We start from the raw sequence: 18573 nt of genomic DNA, 5'->3' as shown, positions 1-18573 counted from the left end.
CTCAGAGTCTGGATTCATGTGTGGAGCTCAGGGGCATATTCTACTTATCTATGCACTGATTATATACATGTAAAATTAATTGGCTATGTAAAGTAAAAGGTTGGTATACACAATGTAAGCCAATGATATGGTTAGTGCAAACCAACCATCACTCAGCACAGAAATACCAACCTTGAAATGGCTTATAGACCAATTCCGGCATTGAGCTAAACACTGCCTAGGATTTGGCACAGAAGTTTGCATTCTGTCAAAATTTCAGTGTCAGATGAGGAATGATCTTGGCCAATTCCCCTCTACACTGCAGCCCTCCCCCCCATCCATGTGAGGGACCCTTGACCTCCAGCAAGGACTTTCAGGGCTTATGGAGGCTGCTAGCAGAAGGAAGAGAAAGAACTAACCACAGTATATATCCCAACATTGCTGGTGCCAAGGCATAGCTGGTGCCAATGCGCCAGTGTAAAGAATTAACTGAGACCCAGGAAGGTGGTTCAGAAAGAATCCTAGTAAATCTTGCACCAATTGTTGTCACTTGTTCTTGGCATAGTGTTAAAACGCTATAGCTTCTTAGTGGACTTTCTAGATGCAAGCACCGAGGGCAAGTTGCCATAACCCTGAACCAGTCTTTTCTAACAGTAAGTGTTCAAGCTAAGGTAAAGGTAAAGGTTCCCTTGCTGAAAAGCCAGTCGAATCCGACTCTAGGGTTGTGGTGCTCATCTCCGTTTGAATCTCATATGGATGTGACTCTGCTTTGTATAATAAAACTGTACATTGTTAAACACAAGACTGTGTCAGCGTGGTTTGCTACAGTTAGCTCTTAGCAGGGCATAACTGGACTTCAGCTGGTGTGGACTGACTCAACTCAATGCACTGCGCGACAGGGTTATGGGCCAAGAATGAGTCAAGCCTGCGTCTAGCCTGAACCCAGCCTGAGTGCTACCTGGCTGGTGCTACCAGTTTGTCCATCTTGGTTGCTGTTCAGCCAAGTAGTTGCTGAGAGGTCTGCGAGCTGTGGAGCCGGGAGCCGAGAGTCTGTCGACTGCTGTTCTTTCTGAAGAAGAGGAGGACGACTAGCTCAGTCAAGCCCCTGGTATCAGCGCAGAGGAACCGGAGGAGGCAACAGATATCAGCTCAGGGGAATCAAGGGAGCCGGAGAACGACTGGTCGCTTCGGAAGGCATCCAGCATGGCTCAGGTACCGACTACCCAGTGGGGGGGGGGGAACTCCAATTCTACAAATTATGATGTGTGGGAGCTTCGTATGAGACTACTTAAAACGCGAGGGTCTCTGGCTTTACGTGGAGAACCCACCAGACCCAGTCCCTGTCAGGGATGTGCCCAAAGTTGAAAAGGCTCTGGCAAACATTGTTTTGGCGTGGGAGACGACCAGCTGGTGCATGTGGTCAGCGCCAAGACAGCAAAAGCAGCTTGGGACAGTTTAAAAACTATTTATGTCCAGCGCACCGCAGGTACTTTAATTGCCTTGACGCGTCGGCTTTATCGTAAGGTTCAGAGCCGGCATGTCAACTCTGTATGGATTAAAACAGAGCAGACATCTATGGAACAAATGTTTAACAAACAGATTAACAAATTTGGGTTTTGAACAGAGTATAGCTGATCCTTGTATGTTTAGCAGAGTGATCGGGACAAGCAAATGTTATCTTATTTTTGTTGATGACCTATGTTTTATTTTTGATAAATGTGAACAACTAGACTGGTTTGGGCAGACAAAACTCAACAATCTTTTAAGATTAAACATCTAGGGAGCATAAAGCATTACCTGGGTGTGGATGTTTGTAAAAACACTGATGGTTTTTATGTTGAGTCAAGAAGGTAAAATTGTAAAGTTGTTAGAGAAATACAACATGACTGAAGCACACCCAGTAGAAATTCCAATAACCACAGGATATATAAAAGAGCCTGAAGGAAAAAGTTTTGAAAATAAGGCTATATATCAGTCCTTAGTGGGTTCATTGTTATATCTGGCAATATGGTTTCATCCAGACATATTTTATGCTGTTCATATGCTATGCCAGAGAAATGCATGTCCTTGTGTTAGAGATTGGAATGCAGCAAAACGGATCTTGAGATACTTGAAAGGTACTGTTAAGAGTAAACTGGTGTTAAAAACAGATAACTCTCAACAAGTGATTGCCTACAGTGATGCAAACTGGGGTGACAAAGAAAGTGGAAAATCCGCAACTGGGTATGTAATATATGTTTATGGATTGTTTGTAATGTGGAAGTCAGTTAAACAACGTTTTGTTTCAATGAGCACATGCGAGGCAGGGTTTGCAGCTTTAAACGAATGTGTTGTACAACGTGAATGGTTAAAACAGTTGTTAGAAGATTTAGAAATGTCATGTGTTATGCCTATGTCTTTAATGTGTGACAACACAGCAGCACAGCAGTTGGCTGACTCTCAAGGAATGAAAACAAGGAGTAGACATATCAATATTAGATACCAAAATGTACAGGAGACAGTGCAGAGAAAGCTGGTTACACTTATGCATTGTATGTCTGAGGAAAACAAAGCAGACATGTTTACCAAAGGTTTGGAGGCAAACAAATTCTTAAACCTGAGGGGGAGTTTAGGTCTGATCACAAATTCTGAATCTTAGGGGGAGTGTTGACTATTAAGGCTTCAGAATAAGTGATCATGTCCATCTAACTGACACTTAGTGTGACAGCCACAGGAACCAGAATTAACCAGTTCAGACAGGAGCTGGGCAAAGCTCTGTAGCAGGAAGCTGATTGACTGGTTACTGTATATATGTGTATGTAGTCTGTGAATTTTTTCCCTTCTTCTTGTATGCGTGTCTTGTGAAGCACTTTGATGGTGAGCTGTAAATATTGTATAATAAAACTGTACATAGTTAACCACAAGACTGTGTCAGCGTGGTTTGCTACAGTTAGCTCTTAGCAGGGCATAACTGGACTTCAGCTGGTGTGGACTGACTCAGCTCAACACACTGCGCGACAGAAAGGACTTAAAGGGTAATTCCAATGTTTTATAGCTAGCAATTTCATGGATTATCATCTGATTAGGTTTTCCATAGTCATAGTGCTAAAGAATGCATTTGTGTATTTGATGTAGTATACTACCTAGGGTTGCCAGGCATGGTCGTGGCATCGGCAGGGGATCTGGGGGGTGGTCCAGGAATGGGTGGTGACGTCTCCAATGTGATGATATCACATGGAAGTGATGTCATCGTGGCAGGGATGTCATGTGGTCACACTCTGGTTTTTGGGCAAACTCTACGGTTAAAATTGGGCTCAAACCATACAGTTTTGCCCAAAAAGCAGAGTGTCACTGTGCGATGCTGCTCTTCAGGGGTGGGGCTTCCCTCACAGGCCAGCTGGCCAGCAGCAGACAGAAGCCCTGAAAATTGGGGGATCCCCTGCTCAGACCGGGGATCTGGGAACGCTACCAGATCCTTATGACGTGGATTTTTGTAGTGTAAATAAAATAACAGCTGGTAGTGCAGTTTGTTACGGTGGTGTACCAGTTAAACATCTACCACATTTATATATGACTTTTAAAAAAAATCAAACCACCATACAATAAATGCATACTATTAGGTGACATTTCCATTTTAAAATTAGAAAACCTCATATATCTTACCAGGGAGAGGAGAAAGGAAGCCTCAGAGCCCAGATAACAGCAGAATGACCATCAAGGCTGGTGGTCTATTTCAGCACATAAGTCTCTCAGATGGCTCCAATGCATCTCAATAGGATGCAAAATGGGCCACCTGTTTATGTTTAACTCTTCACTTCCAGCCTTCCAGTTGCTTTGTGCAGGCATATAGATATGATATGTTATGATAATACAACCCTGATATACCAATTTGAGAGTGCTTTTCATATATATGCAGCAGGCCCGTAAGTACCGTGGGGTCTGTGGGGCCCAGCCCCCGAGTGGCTTTTATGGGCCTCCCTCCCTGAGCCTTGGCTCCCCCTCCCCCGACTGCCTGTTGGGGGGAGGACGAGGGCGGCAAAAGAAGCAGCGTAGGCAGAAAGGCTGGGCTGAGAGATACTTGCTGCCCGGCTGGCCAGCAGCAGGTAAGCCCAGCCAGGCAGGGCAAGGAGGCAAGCGAGCTCCTTGTCTTGCCCTGGCCAGGTGCACCTGGCTGTGCTCTTGCGTGCCAATGTGCCCACATGCCGCACCTTCATGCCACCGGATGCCTCGCCTCTCCCGGCCCTAGGAGGGAGCCAAGGGTGGAGGCCAGGCTGCCCCTAGTGCGGTGACATGGGAAAGGGCATTGGGGCTCCTTGGGGAGGGAGGGAGCCAGACACTCCAAAGGGAAGGGCTGCCCTTGCTGTGGGGGAGGAAAGCTCCCCCCCCCCGATTTAATTAGTTGTGGGGCTCCCACCAAAAAATCCCTAGCTACAGGGCTGATATGCAGACTTTCCACACTATACTGCTGCCGTTAAAGTGGCATTAATATGCCAGTCCCACAAAGGATCTCAAACTATTATAAATGCAAATATTATCATGTAAGTTAGAAAACACGGTAGCCCTTTTAAATTCAGTAGGACTCTTTGAACACAAAGAACATGCTTAGAAATGGCTGTCTGATAAAGACTTTAAATCAAGTTCCTCCACAATAACATTAGACAAAAGAAGCCACAAAGTAATTTTCACTTGTTCAGACATGCCCATTTTTCCCCTCCCTCAGAGGGGACTTCACAAAGAATTTTTTGCCTTGTGAGCTGGAGTGTAACAAGGGAAGGGCAGAACGGGTCCTTGCCATGCAGATATATAAGAGGACACAGATAAAAAAGGAACCAATATATTACTTGTAACAAGTGCCCCTAGAAAATAATTCCTTGGGCACCAAAATTTGGGTAATAGGAACTAATCGGGGGGGGGGGGGGGCACAAGTAAAACTCTGCAGTCTGCTTATGACTTCTATTTTCCCTCATAATTGAAATATTTCTATGCAGAATAAGAACACGAAAACGAATGGGTTGGATCTAGCAGCAAAAAACCCTCAGGAGGACAAGAAAGAGGTTCTGGGAACAAGGCTACCAGCTGTATAACATCAAGACAGAGCTTCTTTCCGTTCCTGCCTGAGGGGGGAGGGATGAGCAGAGTGCAAGTCCAAGGGGAAGAACTAAAGGGGTCTTGGCCCATGTGGCTTGTAGCCTGCGGTTCCTGAAAGAAGCAACCGATTGGATCCATAACTTGCCTAAGATGAGTCTTTGTGCTTTTAAATTTTTTTAGAATCTGAATTGTATTTTATTTCTTTATTTCCTTAAACTATACTTGTTTGTAAGTTGGTCTTGGTCCCACGGGGGGCAGAAGTGGGGTGCCAAATTGCCTAAACAAACAAAGTTGTTGCCAGAGAAGATTTCCTCTTGTGTTCCCCAAGCAGCCTGCTGTTTGTCCCCAAAATACTCACTGAGTACTCAGTATGGGATCCTGCAGTGACAAGAGGAAACTGGGTAGAATCACCTCCTCCACTCCATTCTCCCGTTTATCTCATGCTGTTGCTGCCTGCTAAAAGTGGGGAGGTGGGGTGCATGCCTCCGCATTCCACCCACGGAGAATCCCAAGCAGGTGATGGCAGAAGAGGTGCCCTTCTTGGCTGTCGCCATCCCAGCTTTTCTCTCCACCCTCACTTGGAGCCTGCTGAGGCAGCAGGGAGGAGGACACTTGGGGCATCTCAATAGCTTGAACCAGCCCAACTTGAAGGAATCATCAGAGGTGCTTGATAAGGAAAATTATGGTGAGGACACTGGACTATGTATGTCCCGTTTTTACTAGATTATACATGCTGAGGTAGAAGAAGTAGGTGGCACAAATATTTGTGTGTGTGTGTGTATAGTGTCAAGTTATAGCTGACTTATGATGACCTCGTGGAGTTTTCAAGATGACAGATGTTTAGAGGTGGTTTGCCATTGCTTGCATCTGCATTGCGACCCTGGTATGTCTTGGAGATCTCCCAACCAAATACTAATCAAGACCCACCCTGCTTAGCTTCCGAGGGCTGATGAAACCAGGCTAGCTTAGGTCATCCAGGTCAGGACCATTGTTCCCTCTAAGCTGAGTTAGTGTGAGCTAGCTCACAGTTTTTTAGCCTCCGGCTCGGACATTTTTGTCTTAGCTCAGGAAGGTTGGCTCCAGGGCAAACTAATTCATGCAGTAGTCAAATCACCTGCTCACAACTTTAATGCCAGTAGCTCACAAAGTAGAATTTTTGCTCACAAGACTCCACAGCTTAGAGGGAGCATTGGTCAGGACATGAAGATATATTACTAAGCTAATTTTTTTTTTCTGAAGATAAATATCAAAACTGGGAACAGCTAGTTATAAAGGGCTCCGAGCCTACCTTCCAAGAGCTTCTGTACATTAATAATGGTCTGTATTCTCAGGGCAACTGTGAACTGTATTGCTTGATAGAGGAGGAATTGTGAACAATACGTATATCTTAAAGGAGCAAAGTGCATTCTTCCTTGACCTGTTAGGCGCTCCCACTTAGCCCTGTTGGGTCCTACGCATTATTTCTTTTCTTAATTTCAAGATTTGGCAAGCCGAGTTCTGTACAGTTTCTTCCTTATCCATTCATCTCCTGAACAGTTCATGTCATTTCATGTTCAACTTGAGTTAATCGAGGGTGGTGTATGCAGAAATCACTGCATGTCAACTTTAAGTATGAATTAGTGTGCACCCAAAACACTGTTGGACTCATGCGCATGCATACCTCACTCTTCTTGTGCAGAGTGGAATGAAGGAATCCTTGTTACCTGTGTGCACAGAATTAGCATTCCTCCCCTACACCAGGATTCTAAGCCTGGATTAACCCAGAATTCCAAGTTGTGGGGAGAAAACTAACTCCAGATAAACTGTATAAATGCACTTTTATTTCACATGGAACCAGAGCTAGCTTTAAACCAGGACTCCTTTATTACACTGTACAGAAAAGCAGGAGAGAAAGGAAGGGCAAAGGCACACACACAAACTGAGCAATATGCTGTTTTTATGAAGGAGGAGGAGGAGGAGGAGGAGGAGGAGGAGGAGGAGATTGGATTTATACACCACCCTTCACTACCTGAAAGAGTATCAGAGCAGCTTACATTCTCCTTTCCCTTCCCCTCCCCACAACAGACACCCTGTGAGGTAGGTGGGGCTGAGAGAGCTCTTCTGAGAACTGCTCTTGAGAGAACAGCTCTCACAGAACTATAGCTTGCCCAAGGTCATCTAGCAGCTGCAAGTGGAGGAGTGGGGAATCAAACCTGGTTTGTCCACGCTCCTAACCACTACACCAAACTGGCTCTAATGTAAATTCATACAGGCTTGATATGACATCTGAATGCAGCCTGTTGAGGGATGCCAACCTCCAGGTGGGACCTCGGGATCCCCCAGAATTACTGCTCATCTCCAGACTACAGAGATCAATTTTCCTGGAGAAAATGGATGCTTTGAAGGGTGGCCTCTATGGCATTGTACCCCACTTTCCTAACTAGGGCCACACAATGTATATACGGGAAGGTGAGTTGTTTAGCCATAATTAACCCAAGCATTTTAAAAATGACCTAAAAATGTTTCTACAATTCTGATTGTTAACATAACAACAACAACAACAACAACAACAACAACAATTGTTGTTGTTAGGAATTAGACAAACAGTTTTCAGAGATAACTGTTAACTTTCCTACATTTCCTAAGAAACCAGCAATTAATGTGAGCAAAACATCTTTTGCATACAATTCTATATTAAAGAAAACAAGTTACCCACAAGTCATACTACCATTGTGGCATGATGGTTAGAGTGCTGGACAAGGATTTAGGAGACCCAGGTTTGAACCTCCACTTGACCATGGAAACTTGCTAGGTGACCTTGGGCCAGTTAAGCTCCCTCAGCCTATCTCACCTGACAGGTCTGTAGCAGTGATAAAACATAGAGAAGATAATGATGTAAGCTGCTTTGGGTACCCACTGGAGAGAAATACAGGGTATACATTAAATAAATGGATATAAAAATCACCGATAGTGTTGGAAGAAATTAATCCTTCATTCTCTGAAGCGAATGGTATAATCTATGCTGATTTAAGAGGGGGCGGAGATAGCCTATGACTTTTAAAAACACTAACAGAAGCAGTGTGTCACATCCCAGGGCACCCCAGCCCAGAGGGAGGAAAAGTAGAACATGGGCACTGCCTAAGCATGCCAGCAGCACTGTAATGGGGCAGAAGGGGGAGCACTGGGGGCCGCTAAGGGCATGGCAGGAGCGAAGACAAAGAAGGACAACCACAGCCAGTTCCCAAGGGAGAAAAGACCTACTTGAGGGCAAAGACCTTCTTGGGAGAAAAGGCCTACTTAAGAGTCGGCATAGGGCAGCAGGAACTGGGCAGATCCAGGAGAAGGAAGATGAGTGCAGCTGAAGGAGTTAGGGGGAGGAGGGCATCACGAAGTGCCAAAAAATTACTCAAATAAGGTATGGAGACCCCCCCCCTCCTCTGAGTTTTAAAAGTGTGTGTGGGGAGGTTGACTCTCTGGAAGTGATAAGAAGCCAGTTCAATTGCCTGCTAGATTACATCTATGGACCTGGTAATGGGCCTAGAAGAAAAACTAAGGAATTTGGTGCCAAGAAGTCTCCAGATGATTCCTGGAGATTTTCCAGAATGCCTTCCAGGAGGGCTCCCAGGATGCACCTGTGACCTGGGCGGACCGGGTCAAGAGGGTGGAGGGAGTGATGTTTGATAAAAGCCCTTGCTCCAAGGAGGAAGGGTCTCTTGGTGCTGATTCTTCAGAGGGAACAGACTTCTAAGTGATGGTCAGTCGTGGTGGCCATCTTTTGCTGGTAATGGGATGTAGATAAGAACTTTGTAACTTTTTAAGATCATTAGTGCCCGCCCTATTTTAACACCAGTTAGGGTATGTCTAAAAATAAGAAAGAGGATTGCGTTTATGACCAATCTGCTTTTGAAATCTGTTTGCTGATCTAGTGCTGTGCTTAGGGATGCTTGTAAATATTTTCCTTTCAACAAATCTTTTTTTACATCGGAGGTTGGTTCTCACTCTCTGTACCACCTAGATTCGCCCACTGACTTGGACACACTAGTGCAAGAGGGGCCCCCAGGTTGGGAGGAAAGCAGTCAGTGTGCACATGGCTATTTCTCCAGGGGAGCCTCTGAGTAATGGAGGACATAGAGGCAGGGCCTCAGGTTGGAAAGGGGGGCTAGGAGTCCTGTCCCTCCTAGCAGGAACCCCCCCCCAAAAAAGGGCAAGTGGTGGCACTGAGTTACCCTAGTAGAAGCAACACCCTCCAGGAGTTGGGAACACCAAGAAGGGGTGGGCAGAACAGGGTCTGCAAGTCAAAGCAGGCCTGTTCTGCCACACAAAGCTATTAGATCGAATATTAATTCTGGGGGTATTATGCAGGACATTGCCTTCTGCAATGTCTATACCATGATATCTATAACATGCTTACTTTTTCATTTAAAAATGCATGGATTTCTTTCCCTCTTTTTGGAAAACATGGCAATATCCAAAGGGGCTTTTTACCCTATCTAATCCAGTGGCATCCCCCAACCCAAGGTCAAGAAGCAGTAACCAGTAAGCACCAGTGCGGTCACAAAGTTGGCCAAGCGCATGATTCTGTGACTTTGTGGATTAGGTTTAGTGTCACCTCACATATCACCTCTTTAAAAACGTGGATACCTGACATATTTTAAATTACATAAGAATGCAAGCAAACATGTTTGCAAGTGTAAACATAAAGCAGGCTTGACAGTGAGATATGATTATATACACAAAAGGAGAACATGGAAATAAGGAGAAAATCCAAGATATAAAAAAGTCCATGTGAATAACTAATAACCCATAAATGACGAGTTAATGATAATATGTAAATAACCTATAACCACAACATAGTGCATAAATCAATACTTCATAAATACAACATAATAAATATCCCATACAAAGTATCTAAATCATATACACATTTCTTGCCAAATTATATTTTATGAAAAGCACCATTCCCGGACTTTAGTCTCTAGAGCTGCTGTAAATAATACATGCGTGTTGGATTCCAAATGATGCATGTGACTCCTTTAAGTAATCTTTGCCAAATTTCACAGCTTGTAATATAACGTAAACCTGATGGATTCCAAATGATTGTGGCTCCTCTAAGCAGTCCTTGCCAACTTCCAAAACTTGCAGTGAGATATGACAGGCTACAGTTCCTCCCCCCTTTTTTGTATTTTTCATATGTCCATGTGTGTGTGTGCGCGTGTCCACCTGGAAGTCATGGTGACCTCTGGTGACTGACTTCTATTGGGGGCCTGGAGGATATCCAGAGAGGTGCCTGAATAAAGCCTGCTCCCTCCTTCCATATTTAAGAAAGGTTTCCCATTCAAGTGCTTGCCAGAGTCGACCTTGCTTCTGAAATCTGACAAGATTGGGCTTGCCTGGGCTATCCAGGTCAGGGCTGCAGTTCCCTATTTGATAGCAAAATATCTGAGGGCAATGTGTGAAACGTCCCTCCCTTATGAATTCTCTACAAGTGCATTTAGCCATCTTTACTTAACAAGTCTCACACACACACCACCCAAGACCAATGATACAAAGGAAATACATACCAGGATAAGGATATTTACAAACAACGTCACTAGAGTTGTTTCTTCTCCATCCATCAGAAGAGTCTTTGCTTGCAGTGACATATTCCTCCTTTAAAGCCAACTTGTTCCCATTTGCAGTAAGTATTAAGTCATCAGCACATCGCCACCACAGAATAAGTTTTGAGTCACACTCGACCATTTTCAAAGGTTTTCTGGGTTTGGTAATATCTAGTCCAAGGCACCGTCGGGATCCCAAGTTAAAGAGGCGATGTTGGGAGACCCATGTCCATAAGGCCTCTTTTGACTGTTGGCACTCCCCTGGCAATATCTCCAGGTTTTTAACTTGGATGCACTTGTTGATCGTTTTATGTTGAATGGTAAAGGCATTGTCATCTGCATAGAAGAGAGACATATGTATTAACTATCTGTTTTCTGTAGTTTGCACTAAGACCGTACAATACTATAGTGAAACCCTTCTAGAGAATACTTGACAGTATTGTAAGATATTTCAGTTCACAGTATTCAAGCATATTCTGCAACGTTAACAGGTATTCTCCTACCTCTGTAAATGACTATAAGGATATTATCCATAGCACACTAACACTGCAAACCTAAACAGAGTTACATCCTTCTAAGCTCATTGACTTCAGTGGACTAAGAAGGGTATAACAGCTTAGAAATAAATTCTACTGACACCAACAGATTTTAGTTCCAAGTAAACATGATCTGGATTGGAGTGCATTTACTGTTGACACTCCGGTTCAAAACTTGTGAAAGTTACTGGAAGACTGTTTAATTTAGGGTAAATTGGTAAGTACCCAAATTCTGTAAAGCAGCCTTCCAAAATCAGACTTTTAATTCATTGACACACCTTTGATTCTCCAGAAAAGACCACCATTGTCTTAATATTAGAAGTAGTTCTAAAATAACTTTGATTAATCCTGAAGTTAACCCAGATAGTGTCAAGCAAGCACTCTAATGCAAAAGTTAATACGGTGATATGCACATATTGCAAGCATATGCTAAAGTGGTAGATACATTATGTCATTGCAGAAAATAGCTCCAAATGTCGTTTTGACCCATAATTACTAAATTTGGTGGATGTTCCCAAGGTCCTCCATACTGAGATGATCAGCTGCTAATCTGTGATGTGTAAAAAAGTGAGTACCAATTTAGTTATGGAAATGTATAATATACAGTATTATTGTATTTTCTTCACCATAATAGGAAGCACTGACAAATATTAAACTCTAGATATGAATCTGGTACAACAGAAAGAATTTAATTGAATACACTAAGCTAACATAAGAGAAGCCAATGTTGGATCAGGCCAGTGGCCCATTCAGTCCAACAATCTGTCACACAGTGGCCAAAAACACCAGGTGCCATCAGGAGGTCCAGCAGTGGGGTCAGAACACTAGAAGCTCTCCCAAGCACCAAAAATACAGTGGATCACTTGCCCCAGACTGAGAGTTCCTATCTATACCTTGTGGCTAATAGCCACTGATGGACCTCTTCTCCATATGTTTATCTAATTCCCTCTTGAAGCTGTCCATGCTTGTAGCCGCCGCCACCTCCTGTGGCAGTGAATTCCATATGTTAATCACTCTTTGGGTGAAGTACTTCCTTTTATCTGTTCTAACCCAACTGCTCAGCAATTTCATTGCGTGCCCATGAGTTCTTGTATTGTGAGAAAGAGAGAAAAGTACTTCTTTCTCTACCGGCTCTATCCCATGCATAATCTTGTAAACTGTCACCCATCAGCCTTCGTTTCTCCAAGCTAAAGAGCCCCAAGCACTTTAACCTTTCTTCATATGGAAAGTGTTCCAATCCTTTTATCATTCTAGTTACAGGGTGTCTGTTGTGGAGAGGGGAAGGGAAAGGAGTTTGTAAGCCGCTCTGAGACTCCAAGTGAAGGGCAGGGTATAAATCCAATATCTTCTTCTTTTCTGCACTTCTTCCAATGCTATAATATCCTTTTTGAGGTGTGGTGACCAGAACTGTACACAGTACTCCAAATGAGGTCACACCATTGATTTATACAGGGGCATCATGATACTGGCTGATTTATTTTCAATTCCCTTCCTAATAATCCTGAGCATAGCGTTGGCCTTTTTTATTGCAGTTGCACACTGTCTCGACATTTTCATTGAGTTATCTACTACAATTCCAAGATCTCTCTCTTGGTCAGTCTCTGCCAGTTCGGACCTCATCAACGTGTATTTATATTTAGGATTTTTGGCTCCAATGTGTATCACTTTGCACTTGGCCACATTGAACCCCATTTGCCACGTTGACACCCACTCACCCATCCTCGACAGATCCCTTTGGAGTGCCTCACAATCCCCCCTGGTTCTCACTGCCCTGAACAACTTCATGTCATTTGCAAATTTAGCCACTTCACTGCTTACTCCCAGCTCCAAATCATTAATGAACAAGTTAAAAAGCATTGGACCAAGTACTGATCCCTGTGGTACCCCGCTGCTTACCACCCTCCACTGATAAAACTGCCCAGTTATACTCACTCTCTGTTTCCTATTAATTAGCCAGTTTTTGATCCACAAAAGGACTTGTCCTTTTATCCCGTGACTATTGATCTTACTTAGGAACCTTTGATGAGGAACTTTATCAAAAGCTTTCTGGAAGTCAAAGTAAACAACATCTATTGGGTCCCCCTTGTCCACATGTTTGTTCACTCCCTCAACGAACACTAACAGGTTAGTGAGACAAGATCTTCCCTTACAGAACCCATGCTTAGTCTTCCTCAATAGTTTTTGTTCATCAATGTGCCTACTAATTCTTTCCTTAATAACAGTTTCCACCAACTTACCTGGTATTGTGGAAGAATTTAATAAAAGGGTACAATGCTGCTGAGACTTGTTGGAGATGTGGTTGGTATACACCAGTGGTTCCCAACTTTTTTTAGTATGGTGATCCACAAACCTAAATTTACTTTGCACAGTGACCCATCCAAGACTGGCCAAAGATTTTTCTGTGCGCTAGACAAACTATGACCTTAGTACCCATCTGTTCCAGAAATCCTTTTTTGATAGTGCCCAACCAGAGGTTTTTGAGTATATAACAAACATGACACAAAGGGGGCAACTGCCCCCACTCTGAACCCCAAATTAATGGGAGTTTGTCTCCACCTCCTCTGCCAGCTGGGCCAGAGCTACAGCTTGAGGAGGGGGTGCTTGTTGGGGTGAGGAGACATGTGAAAATGGCAGCTGGTGAAGAGGCTAGTGGCAAGGGGCTAGGTGCAATTAATCTTCCGCAGCAAGAAGGGCACTGAGGCACTGCAGGGGTCTGGGCAAGAGGTTGGGCTGCTGAAGGAGCAGTACCAAGAACAAGCCCAAGTTATGCAGGCACACACCTCATTCTACTCTCCTCTCATTTTTTCTAAGGCATGCTGAACAGCTTCCACTTACCCTCCCCCCTCCCCCCCTTTAGCCAATGGGCTTCTCCCCTCCTTATTGTCACAAAGAGGGAGGCGGAGATGAGAATGTGGAAGTTGGCAATAAAAAAGAAAAGAATGGAAAGGGCAGGAGCCACCATTAGGAAAGGAGGGCTGACCTGCATCCCACTTCCAGAGGCTTTGCAACCCACTTTTGGGTCCTGAGCCAAAGATTCGGAAACACTGGGATAGGGAACATTAGAGTTTGCTTAACAGTTGTCAGTACTGGGAAGGGGGAGATAAAGACCTTTATCTGGTTCTAGGAATATGTAGAATATGTGGGTAATGGTGTTTAATGAGCCAGTTTGGTGTAGTGGTTAAGTGTGTGGACTCTAATCTGGGAGAACCGGGTTTGATTCCCCACTCCTCCACTTGCAGCTGGTGGATGACCTTGGGCAAGCCATAGTTCTGTCAGAGTTGTTCTCTCAAGGACAGTTCTCTCAGAGCTCTCTCAGCCCTGCCTACCTCACAGAGTGTCTGTTGTGGGGAGGGGAAGGGAAAGGAGTTTGTAAGCCACTCTGAGACTCCGAGTGAAGGGCGGGGTATAAATCCAATCTCTTCACTTCTTCTTCTTAATGTTAGGATACACTTCAGGGCCAACTTATCCATTAGGCACAGTAGGTACAGTGCCAAGAGCCCAATATACTTTTAGGGGCCCATGAAAATGTTTTAATTTCTTTTAAAATCAGAAGGAAAAAATGAATGTTTAGGATCAAAGAAAATGTTTTAATTTTTTCTCACATCAGAAAAAAATGAAATGTTAGGGCCTACTAAAATCAGTCAGTCAGTAAGTCAGTCAACACCTTTATTGGCATAGATTGGAAAAGAACAACAACATAGGAACCACAGATTTTAAATATGCAAAGACAGTCATCTATATTTTGCCTCAAACAGAGGAAAAGATAAATCATTGAAGTATTTAAAGTTATACCAAAAATATATATTTTTTACATTGATAATTATTATGGTGGGAAAGACCCACAAAGGCAAAAGTGCCTAGGGCCCACAAATGTCATAATGTGGCTTTGTTACACTTGGAAAATAAAGCAGGAACAATAGAAGAGCCTTTTTGGCCAGTAAAAGAGGAAGGTAGTTTGTTAACAGAAAGATAAAACTGAACCAGAAATAGTACCTGTGATGTTACAGTTATGGGTATTACAGCAAAGAAAGTTATTATATAAAATCAGAGTACAGAAAAATATATATAAAGACATGAGGGTTGGTTTTTGGGGTTTTTTTTTGGGCAAATATATGTATCCCAAACAACAGGACATCAGACTCATAGGGCTGTTTTCTTTTTTCCTTTCCTCTTGCTCACATTATGTTGTTCTTCTTCCCTACCACTGCTGTCTCACTTATTCGTCTTTTTGTGTGTATGGAGATATGCATGGTGTTTGGGTATATTAAAAAGTCTAGAAAAGCTGAAGATTTTTAGCAAGGAAGAACATTTTTAGACAAATTAAGGGTGCATGAGCTATATATGGAAGGGCATGTAATTAAATATTTATTTATTTGATTTCTAGCCCTCCCTCCCCTGCACAGCAAGGCACAGGGCGGGTTACAACAGTGAGTAAAATAATACAATACAATGATCAGACATAATATCAGCAATCGTTAAAAATCCAATATAACATCCGTTAATAACAACATATTGAATAGCAACCAGTCATGCCCATTAAAAAGTATACATGTTAGTTTTAAACAACACTGCTTGACAAACGTCTAGTAAAACTAATCAAATGTGGGTTTTGCTAACTTCTAATAATAGCTTAATTATAATAGTTTGTTTTTAAATAGAAAAGAATGGGTGAAATGAATAGTGTTAATTGCCTTGTTAAAAGATGCCATGGAATATTAACTAAAGCATTTTTAACCTTCTAAAATAGAAAGTTAACTGGGGTTTGAAATATATATTGAAAATGTATTGCCTTAACTGCTGCTGTTTTGCATACAAAGCTGCTAGCTTGGGGAAAAAATGTTTGTGAGCTCACAGCCCACTCAGGACATACTCCCGAGAGTCCTGCTCTCTAACAATTTTCAGGAAGAAAACAATTGTGCCCTGTTGAAAGCGTTCAGCCAAAACACACTATGCAAGTTCCACTGAATGCGAAAAATATCACCTGCCGCTAAAGCCACTTGAAACACTCTAGTGAATAAAACAACCCATCATCCATTGAACCCCCATAGATAGTTCTGCGTGGAGTATAAGAGTGATCAGCTTTCAGACTATTAACTTGACCGAAATGTGGAAGGCACAGAAAGAATTGGACTGGGGGCTTGAGAAATTAAGAGACCAGGGTGGACTGCTTTTACCTACCTTGTCCCCCACCCCAAAATGCATTTACAGTAGGGATGCCAGCCTCCAGGTAGGGCCTGAGGATCTTCTTGAATAACAACTCATCTCCAGACTACAGAGATCACTTCTTCTGAAGAAAATGGTTACTTTGGAGGATGGACTCGATGGCATGGATGGACTCTATGGCATTGCGACCCACTGAGGTCCCTGTCTCCCTCGGGCTCCGCCCCCAAATTTCCAGAATTTCCCAACCTGGAGCTGGCAGCCCCCCCCCCCACCAGTGGCCAGGAGGGGGACCTGGCAACCCTAATTTACAGGCTTGAACTAGTGCTGTCTCATTAAGCATGCAATTATTTTGTTAGTTTTATCTTTGATTTATTGCTGTCAGCCTATCTGATATTTCTACTTTGGAACAAGGCAACCACACTGGCTTAAGAGACATAACTCCCATTTGCGACAGATGATGGTACATTTTTTTAAAAAGTCACAAGTGAATGCATTTTGGAAACAGTAAAAAAATTAACTCTTATTGATTACACAATCCTATCTTTCACATTCTGTATAGCAAAAGGACTTCCTCTATTAATATTGAATGAAGAAAAATGCAAACAGGAAAAAAAAGTTGGAATAAAGCATCTAAAGCTTTTTGTGGCTGGCAATGTGCTCACAAAAGGGCACCCACAATCACAGAGAACAGCATCATAAAATTCATATTAACCTTTGTGATATTTCTTCTGTCACGAAAAGAATCTTGTTTTCTTAATCATTATGTTCCCCTCTACATTGCATGCCACTTTCACTTTCTTTGATTGTCGGATCTTATTACAGCCTCCACACTGCATGCTGGTTTCACTTCCTTTGATCTCTTGATTTGCATAGATTTATGGCCGTTTTATGGCTGTTCAGGGGTTGACTGCAGTCAGTACTGCATTGGCCCAGGGTATTTGAATGTGGTTTTGAGCTGCATCTTTTTATTTTCTAGTGTGGGTTTGGGGAAACAATGGAGCAAATGCTACCTGCAGAATGGGCCTGGATTGTGTTATTGATTTACTTCCAATACTGATGCTCCCCCGTATCTCCAGAAACTCAAGGCATCTAACGAAACAGCAGAAGTTGGGGGACTGACCACGCAAATATACAAGTTAAAACCAACAACGCATTAAAACAGAGTTAAGCCAATACACAACAGCGCTAACAGAGATAAAACGCACTAAATAATCCATTTTCACTGCACTTTCTACTGGATTTTGCTAGTTCACACAGTAATATCTAGTTGGAAAGTGCACTGAAAGTGGATTGAAAGTGGATTATTTAGTGTGTGTGACTGCATCCGGCGTGATCGCAGCCTTGGTTACTTTATTGTTTGCACCTGATATCAGATTAGGCTAAATAGCAAAGATCTTAACACACATCCTTTGGGAACATCTTTGTTTACATCCATCTTGTCTCTGTGAAAATTGGTTAAAACAGCAGAAGCAAAGCAGCCGTAACAGTTCTGTCCTACCATGCTATGACTGCTGCCTTTAAATGGGAATAGTTGATGAAGGATTTTGTAAAAAAAACAAAAACCAACCAATTGGAGGGGGGGAGAGATGGCTCATTACTAGATTACCTGTTTGGATGCAAAGAATCTGTTTGAATCAGGTAGCAGGGAATGCGGAAGTCCTCTGCCTGAGATCCTGGAAAGCGACTGCCCTTTAAGGCAGCTTCATGTGTTCAGCATGGATTGTATCATGTCTCTATACTTGACTTTGTTGATAGCTTTGGCCCAATTACCACCCAGTTACTTGCACAGGTGCAATTGCTGTGGGCAGTCTCGTGTGGGCAGATATTTATTTATATCCTGCTTTTCTCCCTGATGGGGAACCAAAGTGGCTTACATCATTCACTTTTCTTCCATTTTATCCTCCAAACAACCCTGTGAAGTAGGTTAGGCGGGGGGAGAGTGACTGGCCCAAGGTCACCCAGCAAGCTTCCATGGCAGATTGGGGATTCCAACCTGGGTTTGCCCAGATCCTAGTCTGACACTATAACCACTATGCCACAGTGGCTCTCAGTGACAAATTACTTAGTTCAGTAAATAAGTCTTCCACCTCTGTCCATCTCTTGCCTTGAAAACTTTATGGTGTCTACATAAATTGGCTGTGACTTGACAGTGCTTTCCACTACCAAACTGTTTTATCTCTGTTAGCGCTGTTGCGTATTGGCTTAACTCTATTTTAATGCGTTATTGGTTTTAAGTTGTACATTTGTGTGGT

General features: G+C 43.1%; 1 protein-coding gene across 1 annotated transcript in view; it reads right to left on the bottom strand.

Annotated features, from left to right (window-relative positions):
* Positions 1-18573, bottom strand: part of LY75 (lymphocyte antigen 75) — a 97324-nt gene that overhangs the window by 72056 nt on the left and 6695 nt on the right. The window contains 1 exon segment of the mRNA XM_015420879.1: positions 10587-10958. Within this exon segment, the coding sequence (XP_015276365.1) occupies positions 10587-10958 (372 nt within the window).

This window comes from Gekko japonicus, unplaced genomic scaffold (assembly GCF_001447785.1).
Source record: "Gekko japonicus isolate JY-2015 unplaced genomic scaffold, Gekko_japonicus_V1.1 scaffold2322, whole genome shotgun sequence".
In the NCBI taxonomy this organism is placed as follows: domain Eukaryota; kingdom Metazoa; phylum Chordata; class Lepidosauria; order Squamata; family Gekkonidae; genus Gekko; species Gekko japonicus.
This window is presented reverse-complemented; position numbering and strand designations above follow the sequence as displayed.